This window comes from Leopardus geoffroyi, chromosome C2 (assembly GCF_018350155.1).
Source record: "Leopardus geoffroyi isolate Oge1 chromosome C2, O.geoffroyi_Oge1_pat1.0, whole genome shotgun sequence".
NCBI classification, from domain to species: Eukaryota; Metazoa; Chordata; class Mammalia; order Carnivora; family Felidae; genus Leopardus; species Leopardus geoffroyi.
The window spans coordinates 131700674-131721869 of NC_059333.1; the positions used below are offsets into that span (position 1 = coordinate 131700674).

At 39.1% G+C, this 21196-nt stretch overlaps 1 protein-coding gene and 1 long non-coding RNA gene across 14 annotated transcripts in view; one reads left to right on the plus strand and one right to left on the minus strand.

Annotated features, from left to right (window-relative positions):
- Positions 1-21196, minus strand: part of NEK11 (NIMA related kinase 11) — a 275620-nt gene that overhangs the window by 151940 nt on the left and 102484 nt on the right. For 9 of the 13 annotated variants that reach the window (XR_006718736.1, XM_045503664.1, XM_045503659.1 and 6 more), the window contains exons 7-12: positions 13437-13586; positions 13222-13300; positions 12762-12797; positions 10338-10423; positions 7197-7316; positions 4727-4820 (exon numbers count right to left, since the gene is read on the minus strand). Coding sequence is in view for 11 of the 13 variants with exons in the window: in XM_045503664.1 (XP_045359620.1) it covers positions 4727-4820; positions 7197-7316; positions 10338-10423; positions 12762-12797; positions 13222-13300; positions 13437-13586 (565 nt within the window). In the remaining 2 variants the exon portion in view is untranslated. The remainder of the gene's footprint in view (positions 1-4726; positions 4821-7196; positions 7317-10337; positions 10424-12761; positions 12798-13221; positions 13301-13436; positions 13587-21196) is intronic. The other 4 variants (XR_006718737.1, XM_045503661.1, XM_045503656.1 and 1 more) reach the window with 1 other exon arrangement.
- LOC123611576 lies at positions 7212-12682 on the plus strand. The gene is made up of 3 exons (XR_006718738.1): positions 7212-7300; positions 10394-10556; positions 12420-12682. It is a non-coding gene; the product is annotated as an uncharacterized LOC123611576 (long non-coding RNA).

Genomic DNA, 21196 nt, shown 5'->3' on the forward strand with positions numbered 1-21196 from the left:
TTTTCACTTTTACATCAGAAATCATTGGAAAATCAGTACCTGGACCCTCAACGAACTTTGATTCACTAAGATTCTCTTTGAAAAAAACAGATAGAATTGTCATAATTGCTTCTCTTAGCAAGAACTTGATCCGATCGTTGATTCCCATTATTATTTCATTCTTGGAGACCTGAGCTATTACGCACTTCTCCACAGAAAGCCAGTTCTGGCCCCATCACAACTGGATGTGCCGCAGGATAAAAGAAAGATCAGGCTTCTCGTGTGTATTACAGGAATCTAGTTTCTGTTTTGTTTTGTTTTGAAGCTACCATCCTTTAAAGAAATAGTGCCTAACCTGAATCCACATTCAACTATGCTTCCAGATTTCAACACCCAGATTCAGCCAAGCAGAAAATGCCTGCCAAAATAAAAGGCCTCTGTCAGTTAGGGTCTGGAAAACAAAACAAGCTATTCTCCTAAACGCCTTGAAGAATTTTTATAACATGTTTAAGAAATGACAGAGCCAGCCCATTTTTCTCTCTTAACTCTGATTTTTATCTTATATGACTGCTTTTGAAATATAAGGTAGTTTGCTTCAGCTGGCAAGAAAAGGAAGAAGGAATTGAGAACAGAGCCCCAGTGAAATCAGGATGAAATTAAATCCTAAATATGTGTATGGGTGAAGATGGGAGCATTTTCCTCTTCCTTTTCTCTTCATCACGTTTTTCTTCAGCTTCTTGCATCTGATTAATCCAATTTGTTTCTTACATTTTATTTCATCTTTTCCAGCTCACTAGTGCTTTTCCTTGAGATGTTTAAAGCTCTCCAGTCCCTCTGCAAAGTGTTTAGCTTCCCATTTTCTCTCTCCTTTGTTCTTTGAGTATCATTAAACCTGCCTCACTCTGTGCCCATGAATATGATTAAATGTGTCTCTTGCCTGCTCAGGCCCCTCTCTTCATCCTCCTTCTGGGGCCAACAAGGAAGGCCAAGGTCACTTCCCCTTTATGTCTGTTCCCTTTAAATGCTTTTTCCTAAATAGTCTATAAGAAAGTGTTCATCGGTGGCTTTTCCAAGCCTTCCTTCATCTGAAGGTGAATGGCTTTCAAGAGCCCCAGTTCCTCTCCATTATTAATCAGAATGTGGTCCTACACCGGCAGGTCGGAATCACCAGGGAGCTTGTTAAAAATTCAGCACCCTATGCCCCATCCTAGACCAAACTAATCAGAATCTGCCTTTTAACAAAATCAACAGATGGTTTGGGTGAATTTTGAAGTGTGAGAAGCACTGCTGTAAGCCCTAAGAATTTGGAGGAGAGGGGCACATGGATGGCTCAGTCGGTGAAGCATCCAACTTTGGCTCAGGTCCTGATCTCGCAGTTCCTGGGTTTGAGTCCTGCGTCAGGCTCTGTGCTGACAGCTCAAAGCCTGGAGTCTGCTTCCGATTCTGTGTCTCCCTCTCTCTCTGCCCTTGCCTTGCTTGCTCTCTCTCTCTCTCTCTCTCAAAAAATAAACATCAAAATAAAAAAAATTAAAGAATTTGGAGGAGAGCCAGTGGTTGCTGACCTGTGAGGTCAAAGAAGATTTTTCTGAAGAGAAGGTGACATTTGAAATTGAGAAGGTGGGATGCTAAGAATGTGCAGAAGGAAGTGGCTGAGAGAACTTCATGAAATAGGGCAAGATACCTGGGGGTGGCTATGCAGCCCTGTCTGTAAGACTGAACCAGCTAGAAGAAGATACTGTCTGCAAGAACCACGCATCTGCTCGCAACATTTCCTGTCCCCATCAATATGTAAACTTAGGAATGTGCTTCTGGAAAGCTCAGAGTCAAAGATGTTCATGACACTAAATCTCAGCTGATCAAAGAATGAACCAACACCTCTGGACAAGACAGCATTAGGCACTTCCCCTCCTGCTCCTTTTGCTCCTTGCTGATGGAAACGAGATAGAATTAGAAAGAACTAGGTAGACACTGGGAAGTTGGGGGTTGGGACTTCATGAGATCTTTATGAAATCCTTACTTTCCTTGTCTGAGTTGAGCCAAGATCTAGACTATCCTGTCTGGATCTCATGTTCTGTGGGATAATATACAATTAATAAAATCTCCCAAGATTCTGCCTGCCATAAGGTCTCAGTTTTTTTTTTTTTAATTTTTTTTTAACATTTATTTATTTTTGAGACAGAGAGAGACAGAGCATGAACGGGGGAGGGTCAGAAAGAGAGGGAGACACAGAATCTGAAACAGGCTCCAGGCTCTGAGCAGTCAGCACAGAGCCCGACGCAGGGCTCGAGCCCACGGACAGTGAGATTGTGACCTGAGCCGAAGTCGGACGCTTAACCGACTGAGCCACCCAGGAGCCCCAAGGTCTCAGTTTTTAAAAACATGTTTATTTATTTGTTTGAGAGAGAGAGAGAGAGAGACAGAGACAGAGACAGAGACAGAGACAGAGAGAGAGAGAGAGAGAGAGAGCGAGCAGAGCCCAATGTGGAGCTCTATCAGTGCAGAGCCCAACGCAGAGCTCGAACTCACAAACCGTGAGATCATGAGCTGAGCTGAAACTGAGAGTCGGACACTTAACTGACTGATCCACCCGGCGCCCCCATATGGTCTCAGTTTTACCTTAAAGTTACTGCAGGATCCCCCAAGGATCCCAGCTTACAGGAGGACAGGATCACTTATAGTGTATAGGATCACTTACAGTTGTTTAACACTGATAATAATATCCGAAATGAAAAAATAACTCACAAATTATTATTTTGAAAGGTCAATGCAGAAAAGCAAAAACATCAAGTAAATTATCAGACACTAAAATGTAAGATCATACTTGAAACTACATTTGTATTTGCCATACAGCAACTTCAGGAATAAAGAAAGTTATTTAGGTCTTATACAACAAAATATTACCACATCTGTACTTCTCAATTTCTAATCTCTGAGGATAAAATCCCTTAGAAGCAAGGGTCCTTTAACATTCCAGGGAAAATGTCCCAGTTTTATTCAGATGATTAACAAGTAGTTTCACACACACTAACAAACACAGAATCTCTATAATCATGCCAGATTCCTCCTAAGGACCTTGGCAATTTGCAATTCTCAGTCCCATGGCAAAGAAAGCTGACAGACCTAGGAAAAGTCATGCACCTCCAGAAGTTATCATTTCAGGGCCTAAAAACTGAGGAGCTGAAGACAGGCACTCAGTGCTTAGAGGGGGCTCAGGTCCTTCCATGCAGTGGTGAAATCAAGACCTTTCTCCAAGTAGGGATCCAACATTGCTGCTGACCCCATCTCTTTCAGCCAGCAATTTCTCTGTTCACTAGGTTTCATGAGTGGGAATGATACCAACTCCCATGTCTCTGGGACCCATAACAGATCCCACAGCTGGCTTCACGTAATGGAGTGGGCAATGGGAGGAGAGTGGGGTGAGTGGGATTGAGCACATGTCAGCAGTGTCCCTACATTATCTGCTAAAGGGTCCAAGAAAGAGATACTCTTTTTTAAAAATGTTTATTTCTTTATTTTGAAAGAGAGAGAAAAAGAGTGAGCAGGGGAAGGACAGAGAGAGAGGAAGAGAGAGAGAATCCCAGGCAGGCTCCTCACTGCCAGTGCAGAGACCAACATGGGGCTTGATCTGAAAAACCTTGAGATCATGACCTGAGGCGAAATCAAGAGTCAGATGCTTAACCAACTGAGTTACCTAGGCACCCCAAAGGAGAGAAACTCTTAAGGTCAGAGAAGCCTGGGCCCCTCAACTGGTCCAACTTTGGGTTTTCAGAAATCTACAACACTCACAACCACTAAATATTTCAGAAAGGTGGATTAACAAGTGATTCTAAGCTCTGCCTGGTTGAGAGTTTGGTGCTCTCTGATCACTGAGCTACAGCAAAGCTAGTGTCCCCAGACTCCAGGGATCATCCCACAGCTTCAGGGGGCTTGGTTCTTCCTGCTAAAGAAAAAGAATCAGATGCAGAGATCTCCAACGAATGAAAAACCAGAATTTGAGACAGTAAAGTTCTCCATGAAAATGACTCCTTCCCATGTTGCTTTTACCAGAAGAGATAGGAAGTTGGAGTTGAAGTCTATTGTACAAATACGACCCTGAAGAAAGACTTCCTTAAATATCAGAGCCTATACCAAGACCCATGATGTTTTTAACCATTAGGGAAAATGGTATTTGTTATTCAGGAGCTTGGGATGCAGGGGACATGATTCAGGGTCCATTTCATGGGACTCCAAAACCCTACTTATTATTGGACTTCTAAGGTAATTATTCAAAGTTCAAAGGGGTATTAACACAATGCACAATGATACAGACAGGAGACAGAAAATAAAAACTGAAAGAATAAAAGATAAGACAGAAAGAGAACGATGGACTAAAGAGGTAAAGCAACAAGAGCATGGCTGAAATTCAAAATTAGAAATGAACACATTTGCTCTGCAAAGTCATAATTTTACTCCTCAGTTGTTCATTCCGTGCTGATTGAGTTATCCTGAACACAGTGTGCACTTGGATGTTTTTGGATGAATCTATCCATCCATCTCTAAGTACAGCTGCTCTGAATTACTGTCATCACTAACCACTGGCCTGTATTCTAAAATAAACCCTACTACCTCCTCCCTGAATGGGGCAAAGTTGGTCTGGATGCCTTTTTTCTCCCCTTTGTCCCTCTTCCTGCCTGATCAGCCACATGAATGTGATGAATCTGAAGCAATTCAAAGTCTGATGTGAAATTTAAAACAAGAGAGCACTTACATGGAGAACATCAATAGTTAGCTGCTCAGAGTTCCGAGATCTCAACTCCTGCATTCGTTTGTTATTTTCTTCATATTTTTCTTCTGCAAGCTTTCTGCAGATTTAAAGTGAATGTAGAAAAAACAGCTGCATTTTGCTAAAGCCACATCTATACTATGCAGGTAAGCGTGATCCCTGTTTCAACAGGCAAACCGGGGTGTTGGGAAACCAGGTCAATGGGTCTCTCCCTCATCAAGGAAAATGCAGTGCAGAACCCACCTGATTCTCTTTTAAGCACACATGATAATGCTCTGGCTCCTCGTCCATCCTTAAGGCCCCTAAAATGAATGCCTGAGGCATGCCTCTGAGGCAAAAGAAGGTGGTTCTTTCTTTGATCCCTGGGCTTCTCTGTGGTGGCAGGGGTGTGCGCCCCTGACGTCCAGACAGTGCCCAGCACATACTGATAACTCGACTACTGTTCTCAGGATGAATTAACCCACACACAAGGAGATTAGAGCTAGATTTCAAAGAATTTACGCAAAGAACTTGAGAGTCACTGTAAAGGGGAATTTTTCTCAGACACATTTTGTTTTGCGTGTAGTATAGAAGAATAGAAAGTAATAGACCTGCTACTAAACTGAAAGAAAGATTTGAGTTCTGGTGATTACTTGTGTGCTAATTTCGATTTCGATTGTTGAAAAGTCACTGAACATCCCTGTAGTCAAATTTTGTTTATCAAGTGGGTACATTATATCCCTTCTGACAATAGAGTCTTTTTATGACTGCACTTGAATCCTAAAATAATGATCAAAAACAATTCCAATGTAATTTATTCACAAAATTAGGACCAAACTTTAGTTAAAACCATTGCCTTTAAATAAGAAACATATTGAATGTCATGTGGAAGATGGATGACTTACTTTGTGTATAAAAAAGTTTTAATCTGAAACATAATTTGTAATATGCGTATAAGTTATTAAATTGCCTTTTTAATCTGTTCCTGTCAGAGATTTCATTTTCCTCTTACCCTCAAACAATGACATGAGTCATGGTACCTCAGGAATATTGCCATTCCCGAAGAGTTAGAAATAGGCCTGGGACTGTGACAGTGGCTCAAGGGATTTATGTAAATATATTTTCTCAGTAAAACCCATACTCAGTGGTGCCGTGGTTTGCAGAAACCAGCTTGCACTAGGTTCCCAAGAGCAGATTGTGTCCATATCTTCCAACTGAACATTCGATGATATCATACCGGTGGCTTGAAATTGGCCATCATGGGAGTATTTACACTCCCTGCCCCACAACCCCAGAGGTGGTTGTTAAACATTTACCAGCACACGACTACCCCTGATGCACTCTGACAGAAATACCTTTCCACACTGATTACAGAAAGCGTGTGTTAAGGGAAAAGTAGTAGTCTCACCGATTCTTACTTGGTTCCACATGATAACGCACTGCAAGTGCGAGAATACCTCTAAATCCTCTTTCAGATATGCTACCAAGGTCACAAAATGAACAGATTTGAGTTTCAGGTCTTTTCTGTCTCTCTAGTTGTTAGTTGGGGCTTCTAAACTACTAAAAAGTTGGCAGAGGAACAAAGAAGAAAAATGAGGAAACTGGATAATCTACCAACTGAAAAATCTGTCTTTCAGAAATTGGGAGTCTAGGTCTCTTTGGAATTTTCCCTTTTCACGCAAATACTTTAATTCCTAGTGATACTGTCCACCAGCAGCCCGCCTTGAGCATTGACTTTTCAAAGGGTTTCACTTGGCAGAACAGAGCTGCTTCCAATCTGCTTCCTAAAGCCAACAATTTCCTGCTGGGACATTCTTCTCCCTATAGACCAGCTAGGTCTCCTAGCAGAGGGAGTACAGCAAACATCTGGGGAGTGAGGACAAGATAGTGAAGCCACCCTCTTCACTCTCTTGCTGGCATATGTACAAGAGGTGTCAGGGGCGCCTGGGTGGCTCAGTCGGTTGAGTGTCCGACTTCAGCTCAGGTCGTGATCTCGCAGTTTGTGAGTTTGAGCCCCGCGTCAGGCTCTGTGCTGACAGCTCGGAGCCTGGAGCCTGCTTCAGATTCTGTGTCTCCCTCTCTCTCTGCCCCTTCCCTGCACATGCTCTGTCTCTCTCTGTCTCTCAAAAATGAATAAACATTAAAAAAAAAATTTTAATAAAAAAAAAAGAGGTCTCAGCAACAATGAGGCTTCATTTGTAGGCTGACTCTATATTTTCATCACTAATTACCTCCCTGATAGTCAATCTTTCTTTGCACCCAAGACTAAAAGCCTGACATTAATGGTGGCTGGCATCCAATAACCACCTATGGCTGAAATAACTGTCTTTTGAGGGGACGAGTAAGTGACGAAACAAATATAAATGCGTATATGCATTTTGATTTCTTGTTTTTGCTTTTGCTTTTCTTTAGTAAATTCCTTTGGAGTCCTGTGAAGTGGCCAGAGCCCAAGGTACCCTAAGGAAAGGCAACTTACTTCAGCTTCCTGGCCTTCTCATCAGCTGCCTGGAGCTTCCTCAGCCGCATCCTTTCTCTTGGTGTCATTTTCTGCACTTCAGACAGCGCCCGCAGAGTCTGCAGGTGGATCTTTTTTTGCCTATGAATAATAAAGATCCCCCACATGCAGCTCATCCCAAACATGCTCAGAAAAATTAAACAAATATTTTACAGAAGTATCATTACATTACCGAGAAGGGGGAAGCATCTGGAGACAGGCCAGGCAAAAACTAATAAACTCAGGGTAGGTAATGAGCCAACCAGGACTGTGGTTAATTGGCAATATTTTTCAAATTAGACTTTTGTTTAAAAGCAAATTACACATTTAACAAATTTCTGCTCATTTCATTGCCTATGACTGCTTTTTATAATGTAAGGATCAAATTAGGATCTTGGCCATCAAGGAATAAATGGACTGGCAGACTAATTCAACCATGTGCATAGGATATACTTTGGAATTAGGCAGGGTTTGAACCCCATCTCTACCACACATCAGCTCTGTAGCCTTGGGCGAGTTACTAAACCTCAGTTTTCTCATCTGTAAAGCACAGGCTATGGTGAGTACTATATGAGATAACGTATATACAGTATGTGACACATAAAAGGCCCCATATGGTAGTATTTTAGTAGCTACATTTTGTTGACTATGTTGTAAATTCTATGCTTCATACAGTAGGTAAGCATGGCACAGTGGTTATCACACAGATTAATAACAGTCTCTGGGTTCAAATATAGTGCCCAGGTTACATGTATAGGCCCTCAGGGGGTAATGTTTTAGGCATGTTCCTATAACCTAGTTTCCTTGAGTTGCTAATTATTCTTTCCCGAATGCCTGGATTCTTATTTTATTTTATATTAAGTTAGAGATGTGACAGTAGTGGATATTTTTAAAAAACTAGACTAATCTTGGCTATTACTTTGTACTGCAACTGTGAAATAGTTTACCTGATGGCGCTTACAATTAAAGTTACTTAACCTCTCTATGATCATTAAAATAATAATAATAATAATAATAATAATAATGACACTTAAGTCATAGGGTTCTTGTGAGTTTCAATGAGTTGACTCATGTAAATGCTTATAACAAAGCCAAACACCCCCCAAAATATTAGTCAATATTATTATTTAAGAGCCTCTTTCTTCAGGTAAAGAAATGTGCTTACATTACTCATGTATTGAAAGATCTGCAACCATATTCTCAATGACATTTGTTTCTGTGCCTGACTTGGTCAGGGCCTGATACTGCAGAATGGCTTTTGTATTCAACTCCCTCCTTAAAAAACACTAGAGAAGTCTCCTCTATTTCATTTATTCCCACTCTAGTCTTTATTATTTTGTAATAATTCTAATTATTTTGGAATATTTTGTGTAATTATAATGGCTACTTGTAGATAGCTCTTATCCCTCTGGAATACAGTTGGAGCCTCTAGAAGACACAAAATTTTCTGGAATATACATCCTTTATTTTGTAAGATCAAATAGAGATCCCTAAAACATAGTCATACATAGTGAAAAAAGTGACAACTTGAAATCATATTTTATGATGAGAAAGACCACCCAAACAATTGGATTCCAGCACACTTTAATTGTAAGTGCCATCAGGTAAACTATCTCACAATTGCAGTGCAAAGTAATAGCCAAAATTAGTCTAGTATTTAAAAAATACCTACTACTCTCACATCTCTAGTTTAAAATAAAATAAAATAAGAATCCAGGCATTCGGGAAAGAATAATTAGCAACTCAAGGAAAGTAGGTTTCCCCTAGTTAGCCCCTGAGGTACAGGGTATTTTAACTGGAAATCATGCATTAAACAAAGACTTTGATGAACCAGTTTCCTCAGTTTGAATGTGAAACTGGAAAATAGTGCAGTTGAAAACCACTGGACTAAGGGGTAGAGTAACATCTGTGTTATTTGGCCTTGAAGATTAGGCTAATGAGGGCTACTGTTCCCACCTACAGCCTTGCACATCTCTACCTTTGCACAGGGTCATTAAAAATTAAATAGAGAGTTCCTTCAGCAAAACTGTAGATTTGGTCTTTATAAGTGGTGCTCCCTGGAGTTGTGCAGTCCACAGCCTGAAGGGCGATACATGGCTGTTCAGAAGTAACCTAGTATTCTACGCTCTTGTATGGTATAGCACAGAAATTTTGAATGAGGTAGGAGAGAGAAGTTAAATAATTATGGGGGCGCCTGGGTGGCCCAGTAGGTTAAGTGCCTGACTTCGGCTCAGGTCACGATTTCATGGCTCGTGAGTTCAAACCCCACATTGGGCTCTGTGCCCAGAGACTGGAGCCTGCTTCAGATTCTGTGACTCCCTCTCTCTCTGCACCTTCCCTGCTCACACTCTGTCTTTCTCCCTCTCAAAAATACATACAAACATTAAACAAATTGTTTTTAAGAAATAATTATGCTTGTTGGGGCATCTGGGTGTTCAATCAGTTGAGCGTCTGACTCTTGGTTTCAGCTCAGGACATGATCTCACAGTTCATAGGATTAAACCCTGCATTGGGCTCTGCACTGGCAGCATAGAACCTGCTTGGTATTCTCTCGTTCTCTCTCTATCTGCCCCTCCCCGACTTGTGCTCTCTTCATAGTTATATATCTCTATATTTATAAATGAACTTTCAAAAAATAGTAATAATTATGTTTGTGAAAAACACATTCTCTAGTTATATGTGTATCTGAAGAAATAAATTTTGGCTTATTTTCAATTGGCCTAGGACTTTACAATGTTGTCTTCTCAAAAGATACTCTGCCAGTTCCTGTTAAACAAACAAGATGTGAAAACCATTTATGCTTAATATAGAAGGTTCATTAGCATAAATATCACTAAATGTTTGAGATATTAATTTCTCTATATACTTACAAGGCAACTGCAGAGCTACCCTGCAGATCTGTAAGCTGTGCAGTGGTTTAAAACTTTTATAATTCAATTTTCTACCACCTGGGGCAAAGGGGCTTTGGAACGCCAAGATACTGAAGCTCCTTAATTTCTTGGCAAGACTTAAGTGAATTCTAGGAAACTCCAAGCAGTCAGCTTAGCACTAATAGATTTTTAAAGACAAATGCATTTAACATTTATGCTCAATGGGCTTTTTAAAAACAAAGCAATTACTTACATGGCATTAATTATCTGAGCAGCCTCCTCCTGACAATTCAAATTCTTGTCTTCCAGAGTCATCTCCGAATATCTACACATCAGGTGCTAAAATAGAAAACAACCCTGATGCACCTTAAATACTCCTCTTCAGGGATGAAAGGGCATAAAACTACCAGGGGTCTTTTCTGATGTGCAATATTAATGACCATGCCTGGGAGCTTGAAAATAAAACCCACTGGTAACTATTTTTCCTTCTATAAAGTGTTACAAAAAATTGCATGGTAGTTTACGCAGCTTATGCTTGTCTCTCCAAGTTCATCTTGCACTGCCTGCTCTCTCACTCCCTGCTACCCACCACGGGCAGGCCTCCCATCAGCTCCGTGAACACACAGGCTCTCCCCGGCCTTGGGTCCGTGTCCCCACTCCTGGGGCCAAGACTAGGATGGGACAGAACGAGGCACTCACTGCAGGTGCAAAACTGAAGGGGCACCAAAAGACTCAGTAACCAAGATAAGTCATATTTTAAGGCAATATTATAAAAAATCAAAATTAATGCAAAAAGCCATGGAGAATACAATATCAAATGTTTAGATCTTGCCATTTGCAACATGGATGGATCTAGAGGTATAATGCTAAGTAAAGTAAGTCAGAGAAAAACAAATATCATATGATTTCATTCTTATGTGGAATTTAAGAAACAAAACAAAGGAAAAAAGAGACAAACAAACAGACCTTTAACTACAGAGAACTGCTGGTTGCCAGGTGGGTGGGGGATGGGGAAACGTGACGAGGATTAAGAGTACACTTACTGTGCAATGAGCACTGAATAACGTACATACAGAACTGGTGAATCACTGTATTGTACACCTGAAGCTAATATAACTGTTAACTTTATGTTAATTATACTAGAATTAAGAAAATAAAATAAATAAAAATTTATAAAGACAGGACCCAACCCTGAACATGCACCAGACTACCTCATTTGCATCACCCTAATCCCAGCCCTGTTGGATCCCGTCTTTGAATTTTTGATATTTTGTTACCATGGACTTTTAGAATTTTTAAAATGTTTATTCATTTTTTTGAGAGAGAGACAGAGTGTGAGTGGGGGAGGGGCAGAGAGAGAGAGAGAGAGGGACACACAATCAAAAGCAGGCTCCAGGCTCTGAGCTGTTAGCACAGATGGGGGGCTCAAACCTAGGAAACGTGAGATCATGACCTAAGCCAAAGTTGAATGCTCAATGAGCTGAGCCATCCAGGCGCCCCATTAATTTGGATTTTTTACAAAATGTTTATTTTTTTATTTTGAGAGGGGTGGGAGTGGGGCAGAGAGAGAGAGAGAGAGAGAGAGGAGAGAGAGAGAGAGAGAGAGAGAGAGAGAGAATCCCAAGTAGGCTCCATGCTGTCAACACAGGGCCCAACGCAGGGCTTGATCCCATGACCCTGGGATCATAACCTGAGCTGAAATTGAGAGTCGAATGCCCAACCAATTGAGCCACTCAGGCGCCCCTAATTTGGATTTTTTAAACACTGCAATCAAATGTTATTTATCCTGATTACTGAGTTTTTGATGGTCTCTTTAATTTTGTCCAAGGGTAAATGCCTTACTCACCTCATGCTAGTCCCAGCAGATCCCCTTGGATTCCTTTCAGCTTTTTTTTTTTGGTATGCTCACAGCCCCATCAGGGTGGTTTTGATCCCAACAGTTAGTACCTGTGCCTCTTTTTCAGCGGCCTGCCCTTAGGCTAATGGAACTGGCTTTGCATAGGGAAAGTTATACACAGCGAAAGCCAAAAGTCCCTGGGAATTTCTACCTCCCTTCCATCCCCTGTCCTGCTCACCCCACTTTTCCTCAGGGGCTTCTGTAGAGAGCACATTGTTGCATAAGAACCCTCCCCTCCATGTCTCCCTTTAGCAACATAATCTGACTCTGGGCTCTGTCCCAGCTAATTCCCTGTGATTCCAACATTCTCTCAGGCTCTTTACATGTCTGGGTGTTTCTCACCATCTCACTGGTAGAGAAATGTAACCGATTCTTTCTTTGACCACCAAAGCCATCCCCTTCCCTTACTTTACAGCATCCTGTGTGCTTTCTTCCTAGTGTTCCTGATAATGTATGATTACTTTTTCTTGGGTACTGGGTCCTCTTCCCAGCAATCAAATTGCAAAAGACGGGAGCCATAGACCTTCCTTTCAGTTGTGCACCCAGCACACAACTGATGGGTGCACATCAAGTCAGCATCCTTGTTTCCTGCCAACGTAGAAACTGGACGCGGACGAAAAGGTGTGACCATTTTTGAAGGTGAATGACTGTTTGTGGGTCCACTTAAAATTAGTCATAAAATTAAAGGAAATTTGCCTGAGGCACTCACAAAAGCCTAATTTAAAAAACAAGAACAAAAAAAAAAAATCTCCAATAGGGTACTGTTTGCTTTTTTCTTACCACCAGAGGTAGATTCTCTGCATCAAAATTTCTAATCTACAGGAAAACAAAATAAATTCACCTGATCAATAAAATGGATTATTAAGACCCATAACAAAGGAGTGGAATAACAAAGACTCAGTGAAAACCCCAGATTTTAGTAGTATTAGTAGCACATTCTTGCCTTAGCAGAAATATATTTGCAAAGTAAACCAAGAGCTCTATGGGTCAATGTTGAGTTTGGGCCAAAAATGACAATCCTAACTTCTCATATCTGGGGCTCCAGGTAACTGTGGAGTTCACACACCTTCTTTTCCAAAGAGATTGTCTGACTAATAATTTCCCTCAGCTTAAAAAAAAAATCTTATTTCTCCTTTCTCACTGATTCTTGATGCATCTTATTCTCACAGCATATCTTCAAGTTCTAGAATGTATATAAATGCTAATACATGTTTCCCAGTATCCCTTCCATTTTAAATACCTGTAGTTGTTCATCAATGTAAGGGATTTTTAAAATTTCTATAGCAGATGGTCTCAATGAAGGACTCTTGTTCAACATGCTGTAATGTTTAAAAAGAAAATTATTTTAAGAAAAGAAAAAGAAAAAAGAAAAGAAAAAGAAAATTATTTTTCAAATGAACTAAAATATAAGTACAATTTAAAATTGTTTTTGTGGCAACATATTTATTTTCATACCGTTCCATGATGGTATTCAGTTCTCTTGGGTATCTCTGGGGGAGAGAAGGCGTGTCACCTTCAACAATCTTTAAAACAATGGACAAGAAATTGGAGCCAGTGAACGCATGGTTCATGCAGCACATCTCATATAAAATGCATGCCAGAGACCTAAAGACAAAGTCAAAGAAATTAAATAAGGAACAAATGCCCTATTTTAAATTTGATCACCATATAAAACCTTGGATGTATCAGGGCATTGGTTGTGAGACACTAACATATCCTTTGATTTTTTTGTTTGTTTAAAAGCTTCAGTACTATATTTCTTTTCCATTTAAACACATGTTTAATAAATGAAGAGGGTAAAGTGAAAAAAAAACCTTACAAAATGTAAGTCTGAATGACCACTTTTTGTCAGAGGAAAACAAACAAACCTACTATGTCTGCACACAGTAGGGTAAATAAACATTTGATCAATGTAGTAAAGAAACTCTATGAAGGAACAATAAAATACAGCTAAATATCTTTCTAAGGCAGTTTTGTTAATTATATGCAAAATAAAATTTTAATTTATCAGCCTAAACTTCCCTCAAATGTGTATCCAAACATTTTGAAAAGGAAGCTGGCATTCTTTATTAGTTTTCTGAATAGAATCCATTTACAAGTAGGGTGGAAAAGCAGCTACTTGTAGCTCACATTAAAATGTATATAATTCTCCCTTTGAGGGTATGAAATAAGAGTATTAAAATTCTAGATCAGTCTGACACTGATAGGATTAACCATGCAAATCAGTAACCTCTAAACCAGCAGAATAATCTTTTAAATAACTCCGCATCATTAAGAAAAGGGGGAAATCTTGCCTGAACTTAATATTAAGAAAGAACTGTACTTCTCCTAAATTAATGGATTATTTTTAATCTCATGAGTATTTCGGATTATGTAACTAGCCAGGTCTCCCTTTTCATGTTAGTTGCTAGAAAAATCAGGAATAAACTTACAACCAACCTTGTGTAAGTTGTGTTTCATGTAACTTTAAACACTGTCCCACTTTCTTATAAAAGGTAGTGTCTGTATAAATAAATATATACATGAATACTATCATTTTAACCATTTTGTGGGTATCATAAAAATGTTCACTAATAAGAGAATCCTGGATATACTGAATACAATGAGATGTTTCTGTTTCAGTACATAACAGTAACACTAAACATTTCTATCTAATTCGTACTTTACATATATTACAAAGCAACTTCCAGATATAACTAAACAGAATCTCATAACTTCATAGTGACGTACAGCCACTATATTTTTCCCATGCAACCTGGCTCTAAGAAGTTAAACGGCTTGATCAAATTCATAAGGTATTTTCCCTTCCACATTCTAGACTATTTTTATTACAGAACGCCAGAAAGAAGGAGGATGTTAGGAGAAAACCCATGATAGTGACTAGAACACCAAGATCAATGTAAATATTATAAATTATGAAAATTAATTTTGTACCCATCCATAAGACTATTAAATAATGTAGCACATATTTAGGTTTCTATACTAGGAAAAATTTCCTTCAATAAATGTGAAATAAAGACATTTTTAGACAATCAAAAATTAAGAGAATTCGTTGCCAGCAGGACAGCACTAAAAACAACCCCAAAATGGAATTCTTCAATTTGAAGAAAAATGATTCCAGGCAGAAACAAGGAATGCAGGGAGGGTCACACCTGTCAGAATGGCTAAAACTGACAACACAAGAAACAACAGGTGTTGGTGAGGATGCGGAGAAAGGGGAACCCTCTTGCACTGCTGGTGTGAATGCAAACTGGTGTAGCCAGTCTAGAAAACAACATGGAGCCTCCCCAGAAAAGTTAAAAAAAGAACTATCCTATGATACAGCAATTGTACTACTAGGTATTTACCCAAAGGATACAAAATTGCATATTTGAAGGGGTACTTGCACCCGAATATTTAGAGCAGCATTGTCAACAATAGTCAAACTATAGAGAGGGCTCAAGTATCCATGGACTGATGAATAGCTAAAGAAGATGTGATATGTATATATAAATACATATTGAAAGTTTATGCTTTTATTTTGACATTGAGAACAAGATAAGTATGCCTACTATCACTACTTCTATTCAATATTGTAATGAAAGTGCTATTCAGAACAATAAGGCCAGAAAAAGTTAAATGAAAGTGTGTGTGTGTGTGTGTATAAAATGACAAATAAAAATACAAATATACAGTAATTATGTTAAATGTAAATGTATAGTTTCAATTAAAAAGACTATCAGACAGTAAAAATTATATATATAAAGATTAGAAAAATATATTAAACTGTTATTAGCATGTCAACATGGTTATGTATGTAAAAGGTCATTCAATAAGCCTGTGACAAACATTTAAAAAATGAAATGCATAATGCCATTTACATTAACATCATACAGTGTCAAATACCTAGGAATAAATCCAATGAAAGATATACACCCTACACTGTAAACCACAATACATTGCTAAGAGAAATTAAAGAACCTAAAAAAGGGGGGGGGCAGTGTGGAGGGGGAGAGATCCACACGTGTGGTTTGGAGGAGTCAAAATAATGAAGATGTCGATTTTTCCCAGAATGACCTATAGACTCAATGCAATATCAATCAAAATCCTAGCAGACTTTTTGTGGGAATTGACAAACTGATTCTAAAACTTACATGGAAATGCAAAGGGACAAAGATAGACATGGTACATTGGAGGTCTTATATTATCAAATACCAAGATTCATTATAAAGTTACATTACTTATGAAAATGTGATATTAGCAAAGAAGAAAAAATAGACCATGGAATGAAACAGAGGGCTGAAAAACAGTTCCACACAAATTCAGTCACTTGACTAATGCAAAGACAAACTGCACTATGGTAAAGAAAGAAAATGATCCTTTTAACAAATTATGCTGGGCCAACTGAATACACATATGGAAAGTAATATATGTGGACTACTATCTCACACCAGACACATGCACAAAAATCACCAATTTTTACTATGAAAAATAAGATCATAAAGCTTGTAAAATAAAACAGGAGAATATCTTCCTGATCTTGGGGTAGGCAAAGACTTCCTAAACAAAACATAAAAAAACACTGGCAGTAATGTTATGGACTGATAAAATGGACTCCATTATAATTAGGAACTTCTATTCATGAAAAGACACCACTAAGAGAGTGAAAAGGAAGAAACAGAGTAGGAGAAGACATTGCAGCTCAAATATTCATCAAAGACTGGTATCCAGAACTGGTTAAAGTTCATTAATTAATTACAACTCCTACCAATCAATAAGAAAAAGGAGAGAATCCAATGGAAAAATGGACAAAAGACTTGAAGAGACACTAAATGGCCCCAAATCATGAGATGTTTGACATTATCAGTCATCAGAGAAAATGCAAATTAAAACCACAGTGCAGCACCATTACACACTTTCACCGTAAGAATTGGTGAAAATGAAAAAGACAATATCAAGTCGGTACTTGTTATACTATGAGAAAAGTTTTCTTAACAAAAAGAGAGGGGAAGGCTACACATTACTAGTAAAATATAATCATCAAATCGAATCAAATACTTTTATTTGGGTGGATATGTGTAAAAGATTTGTGTGTTATCAACTCTGCCCCAATATGCTGACTTATTTTCCCCAAAGAAGAGTCTAATTTGAACCTTGAGAATGTTTAAAATAGTAGACCTACAGGTCTACCAAGATTTGCTAATTCTAAACTCTCATTGTATCAGTGAGAAAACCAAAACTCAGAGAAAGGAAGTAATTTGCCCAGAAAGGTGCCATATTAGATCAGCTTGTTTGGTATTGGTATTGTTCTCATTCAATATATCTTAAAAATGTTTTCTAAAAAATTTACACTAACTACATACACTCTGCTATGTAATCTAATGCACATGTAGTAATTTTAACACTGAAAAAAAGGAATGAAACTCACAGGTCTAAGTGTAGAAGGCTATCAATCACTCAGCACCCACATACTCTTCTGAGGATTTAATTCAGCTCCTCCTGTGGGCTCAGAGTCTTCTTCAGGCCTTGGGTTAAAAGCACAACAAAGCCAGATAATCTCTCCTGGCTCTGATAGGTTGGAAGGGTTGGATAAAAGCAACAATCTCTGATACAGGACATTTTGAGCTGACTTGGGAGCAGACTATTATATTATCTCTATCAATAATACAAGTGGTAACAATAATAATTGTAATCAGAAAAATACTAGCTGAGGGGCGCCTGGGTGGCTCAGTCTGTTGGGCGACCGACTTCGGCTCAGGTCATGATCTCGCGGTCCGTGAGTCTGAGCCCCGCATCGGGCTCTGTGCTGACAGCTCAGAGCCTGGAGCCTGATTCACATTCTGTGTCTCCCTCTCTCTCTGACCTTCCCCCATTCATGCTCTGTCTCTGTCTCTAAAATGAATAAACGTTAAAAAAAATTAAAAAGAAAAAGAAAGAAAAATACTAGCTGAAATTTTAATAGTGTTTACTAAAAATTAGGCCCTGTTCTATATTCCTTACATATATTAACTCATTTAATCATTCTCATAACAATCCTAATGAAGCAGAAACTATTATTATCACTCCCATTCTTCAGATGAGGAAACCACAAGATTAGGTCAATTGTTAATGTTTCCATATTGAGTAGCTGGTGGAACTGGGATTGCAACACAGTTTGTCTGGCTCTAGAGACATGAAGTCTATGCCATCCTGCCTCTCAATGCTGTATTTCTGATCATTAAGGGCTCTTTTGAATTGGAAATCATGGCTAAACCAATGGAAGACCTTCAGGCAGGGGCTGATTTCCCAAGCTTACTTTGGGTTCTACCTGGAACCATAATTCATCTTCAGGGATCCCTAGGGCCTAAGACAAGCCATGCAGGGCATCAGACCATGTCAAATATAGGGCATACAAACAATGAGACCCTCTTTGGCAAAAGGAAAGGAAGGTAGGCAAGTTTGGCTTTTGTTTTTCTGTTCCTTCTCATGTAAAGGGAGTTAGTGGTCTATTAAGTACAGCGAGTAGATCATGAAGTCAAACTCTACTTTTATGGAGACATAACTCTACCAAAGCCACATTTTATGGATATACTAGGGTTATAAAAAGCTGTGGAATTATCTGGCTAAACAGATTATAGAACAATTAGATGTAGAGACTAACTTAGTAATCAATTAATTTTGATACAAGACTATTCTCTTTCTTGGAAATCCTCTCAGCTTCACTAAAGGCATTCTGTTTTCCATTCACCTGTCTCATTTTGATCTAGTGAGATTTACTTGCACTTGAGCACATGGAAGAGTGACTTGTAGAAAGGGACTTTCCCTGGTCCCTGTGCACCTGCCTGCAATAGATATAATCTGATTACAGACACCACCAGGACACTTTGGGCAAAAGATTTTTGATTATCCTGTTACAAAGTTGTTTTTTTTTTTAAGTTTATTCATTTTGAGAGAGAGAGAGAGGGAGACCGCAAGCAGGGAGGGGCAGAGAGAGAGGATCCAAAGCAGGCTCCAGGCTCTGTTCTGTCAGCACAGAGCCCAATGTGGGGTTCAACTCACAAACCACGAGATCATGACCTGAATCGAAGTCAGATGCCCAACTGACTGAGCCACCCAGGCGTAGCTATCCTGTTACAAGTTAAAATTTATCTACTATATATACATTTTATTCTAGTAACTATACATCTATGTACCTATGGTTTTAATTTTTTTCCAATTTCCAGCTAAACATTTCTAATGGGAATAATTATATAATCTTGAACTCATCAATTCCATCCTTTTTGAAGATGTTTATCTTACTTGACTCCCAGTCTTAAATCTGGCAGTGAGGAGGTGGTTGAGGGGAAAGTAGAGGGCAAGTTGAAAAAAAGAAGGTGCATTTTATTTAGAACCCTATGATTTGTATTCCTTTTTTTTTCTCCAAAAGATAGCTAACTGTGAAGAAGTAAGCAAATAAATCCCTGAAGGAGGAAATTTAGCAGTGAAAGGGAAATCTGGGATCAGGTGCGTGTGAAGCAAATTACACCTGAACTCCATAAACTCACCATCTGTCCAGCTTGATCAGAACTACCCAAAGGATTTCAGGAGCACAGGTTGGTAATGAATTGCAAATGAAACTCAGACGTTGTCTTGTCTCAAGGAACTAAACTTACCCTTTGAAATCTGTCCAGACTCTGCAAACAGAAACCTATCCCACCATAGCAATGCATGACTCTGGTTGGGGCAGCTTTACTGATCTTTTAGATATTTTTATTTTACATAATCGATGATCATCCTGATATCCATCTAGAAAAGAGTACACAGGGGCGCCTAGGTGGCTCAGTCATTTGAGCATCCAACTTTGGATTTCAGCTCAGGTCAGGATCTCACAGTCCTGGGGTCTAGCCCCACACTGAGCTCCATGCTGGGCATGGAGCCTGCTTAAGATTCTCTCTCCCGCAGCAGACCTATCCACAGAAACTTGGAAGGCCAGAAAGGAGTGGCAGGTTATATTCAGTGTGCTGAATCAGAAAGATATGCAGGCAACAATTCTTTTTTTTTTTATTTTTTTAATGTTTTATTTATTTTTAAGACAGAGAGACAGAGCATGGGTGGGGAGGGGCAGAGAGAGATGAGGACACAGAATCTGAAACAGAATCCAGGCTCTGAGCTGTCACCACAGAGCCTGATGCGGGGCTCAAACTCATGAACTGTGAGATCATGACCTGAGCCGAAGTTGGACGCTCAACCAACTGAGCCACCCAGGCGCCCCTGCAGCCAAGAATTCTTTATCTAGCAAGGCTGTCATTCAAAATAGAAAGAGAGATAAAAAAGTTTCCCAGACAAACAAAACTTAAAGGAGTTTGTGACCACTAAACCAGCCCTGCAGGAAATTTTAAGGGGAGTTCTCTGAGGGGAGAAAAGATGAAAAAAAAAAAAAATATATATATATATATATAAATACCAAAAGCAACAAACATTAGAAAGGACCAGAGAACACCACCAGAAACTCCAACTCTACAAGCATCATTAGGACAATAAATTCATATCTTTCAGTACTCACTCTAAACATCAATGGACTCAATGCTCCAATCAAAAGACATAGGGTAACAGAATGGATAAGAAACAAGACCCATCTAGATGCTGTTTACACGAGACCCACTTCAGACATAAAGACACCTTCAGATTGAAAATAAAGGGATGAAGAACCATCTATCATGTTAATGGTTAACAAAAGAAAGCTGGAGTAGCCATACTTATATCAGACAATCTAGACTTTAATATAAGGATTGTATCAAGAGATGCAGAAGGTCATTATATCATAATCAAGGGGTCTATCCACCAAGAAGACCTAACAATTGTAAACATTTAGGCACCAAATGTGCAAGCACCCAAATATATAAATCAATTAATCACAAACATAAAGAAACTCAACGATAGTAATAACATAATAATAGGAGACTTCAACACCCCACTCACAACAATGGATAGATCATCTAATCAAAAAATCCACAAGGAAACAATGGCTTGGAATGACACACTGGACCAGATGGACTTAACAGATATATTCAGAACATTTCACCCTGAAACCGCAGAATATACATTCTTCTCCAGTGCACATGGAACGTTCTCCAGAATAGACCATATACTGGGGCACAAATCAGTCCTAAGTAAGTACAAAGAGGTTGAGATCATACTGTGCATATTTTCAGACCACAATGCTATGAAACTCAAAATCAACCACAAGAAAAAATTTGGAAAGGTAACAAATACTTGGA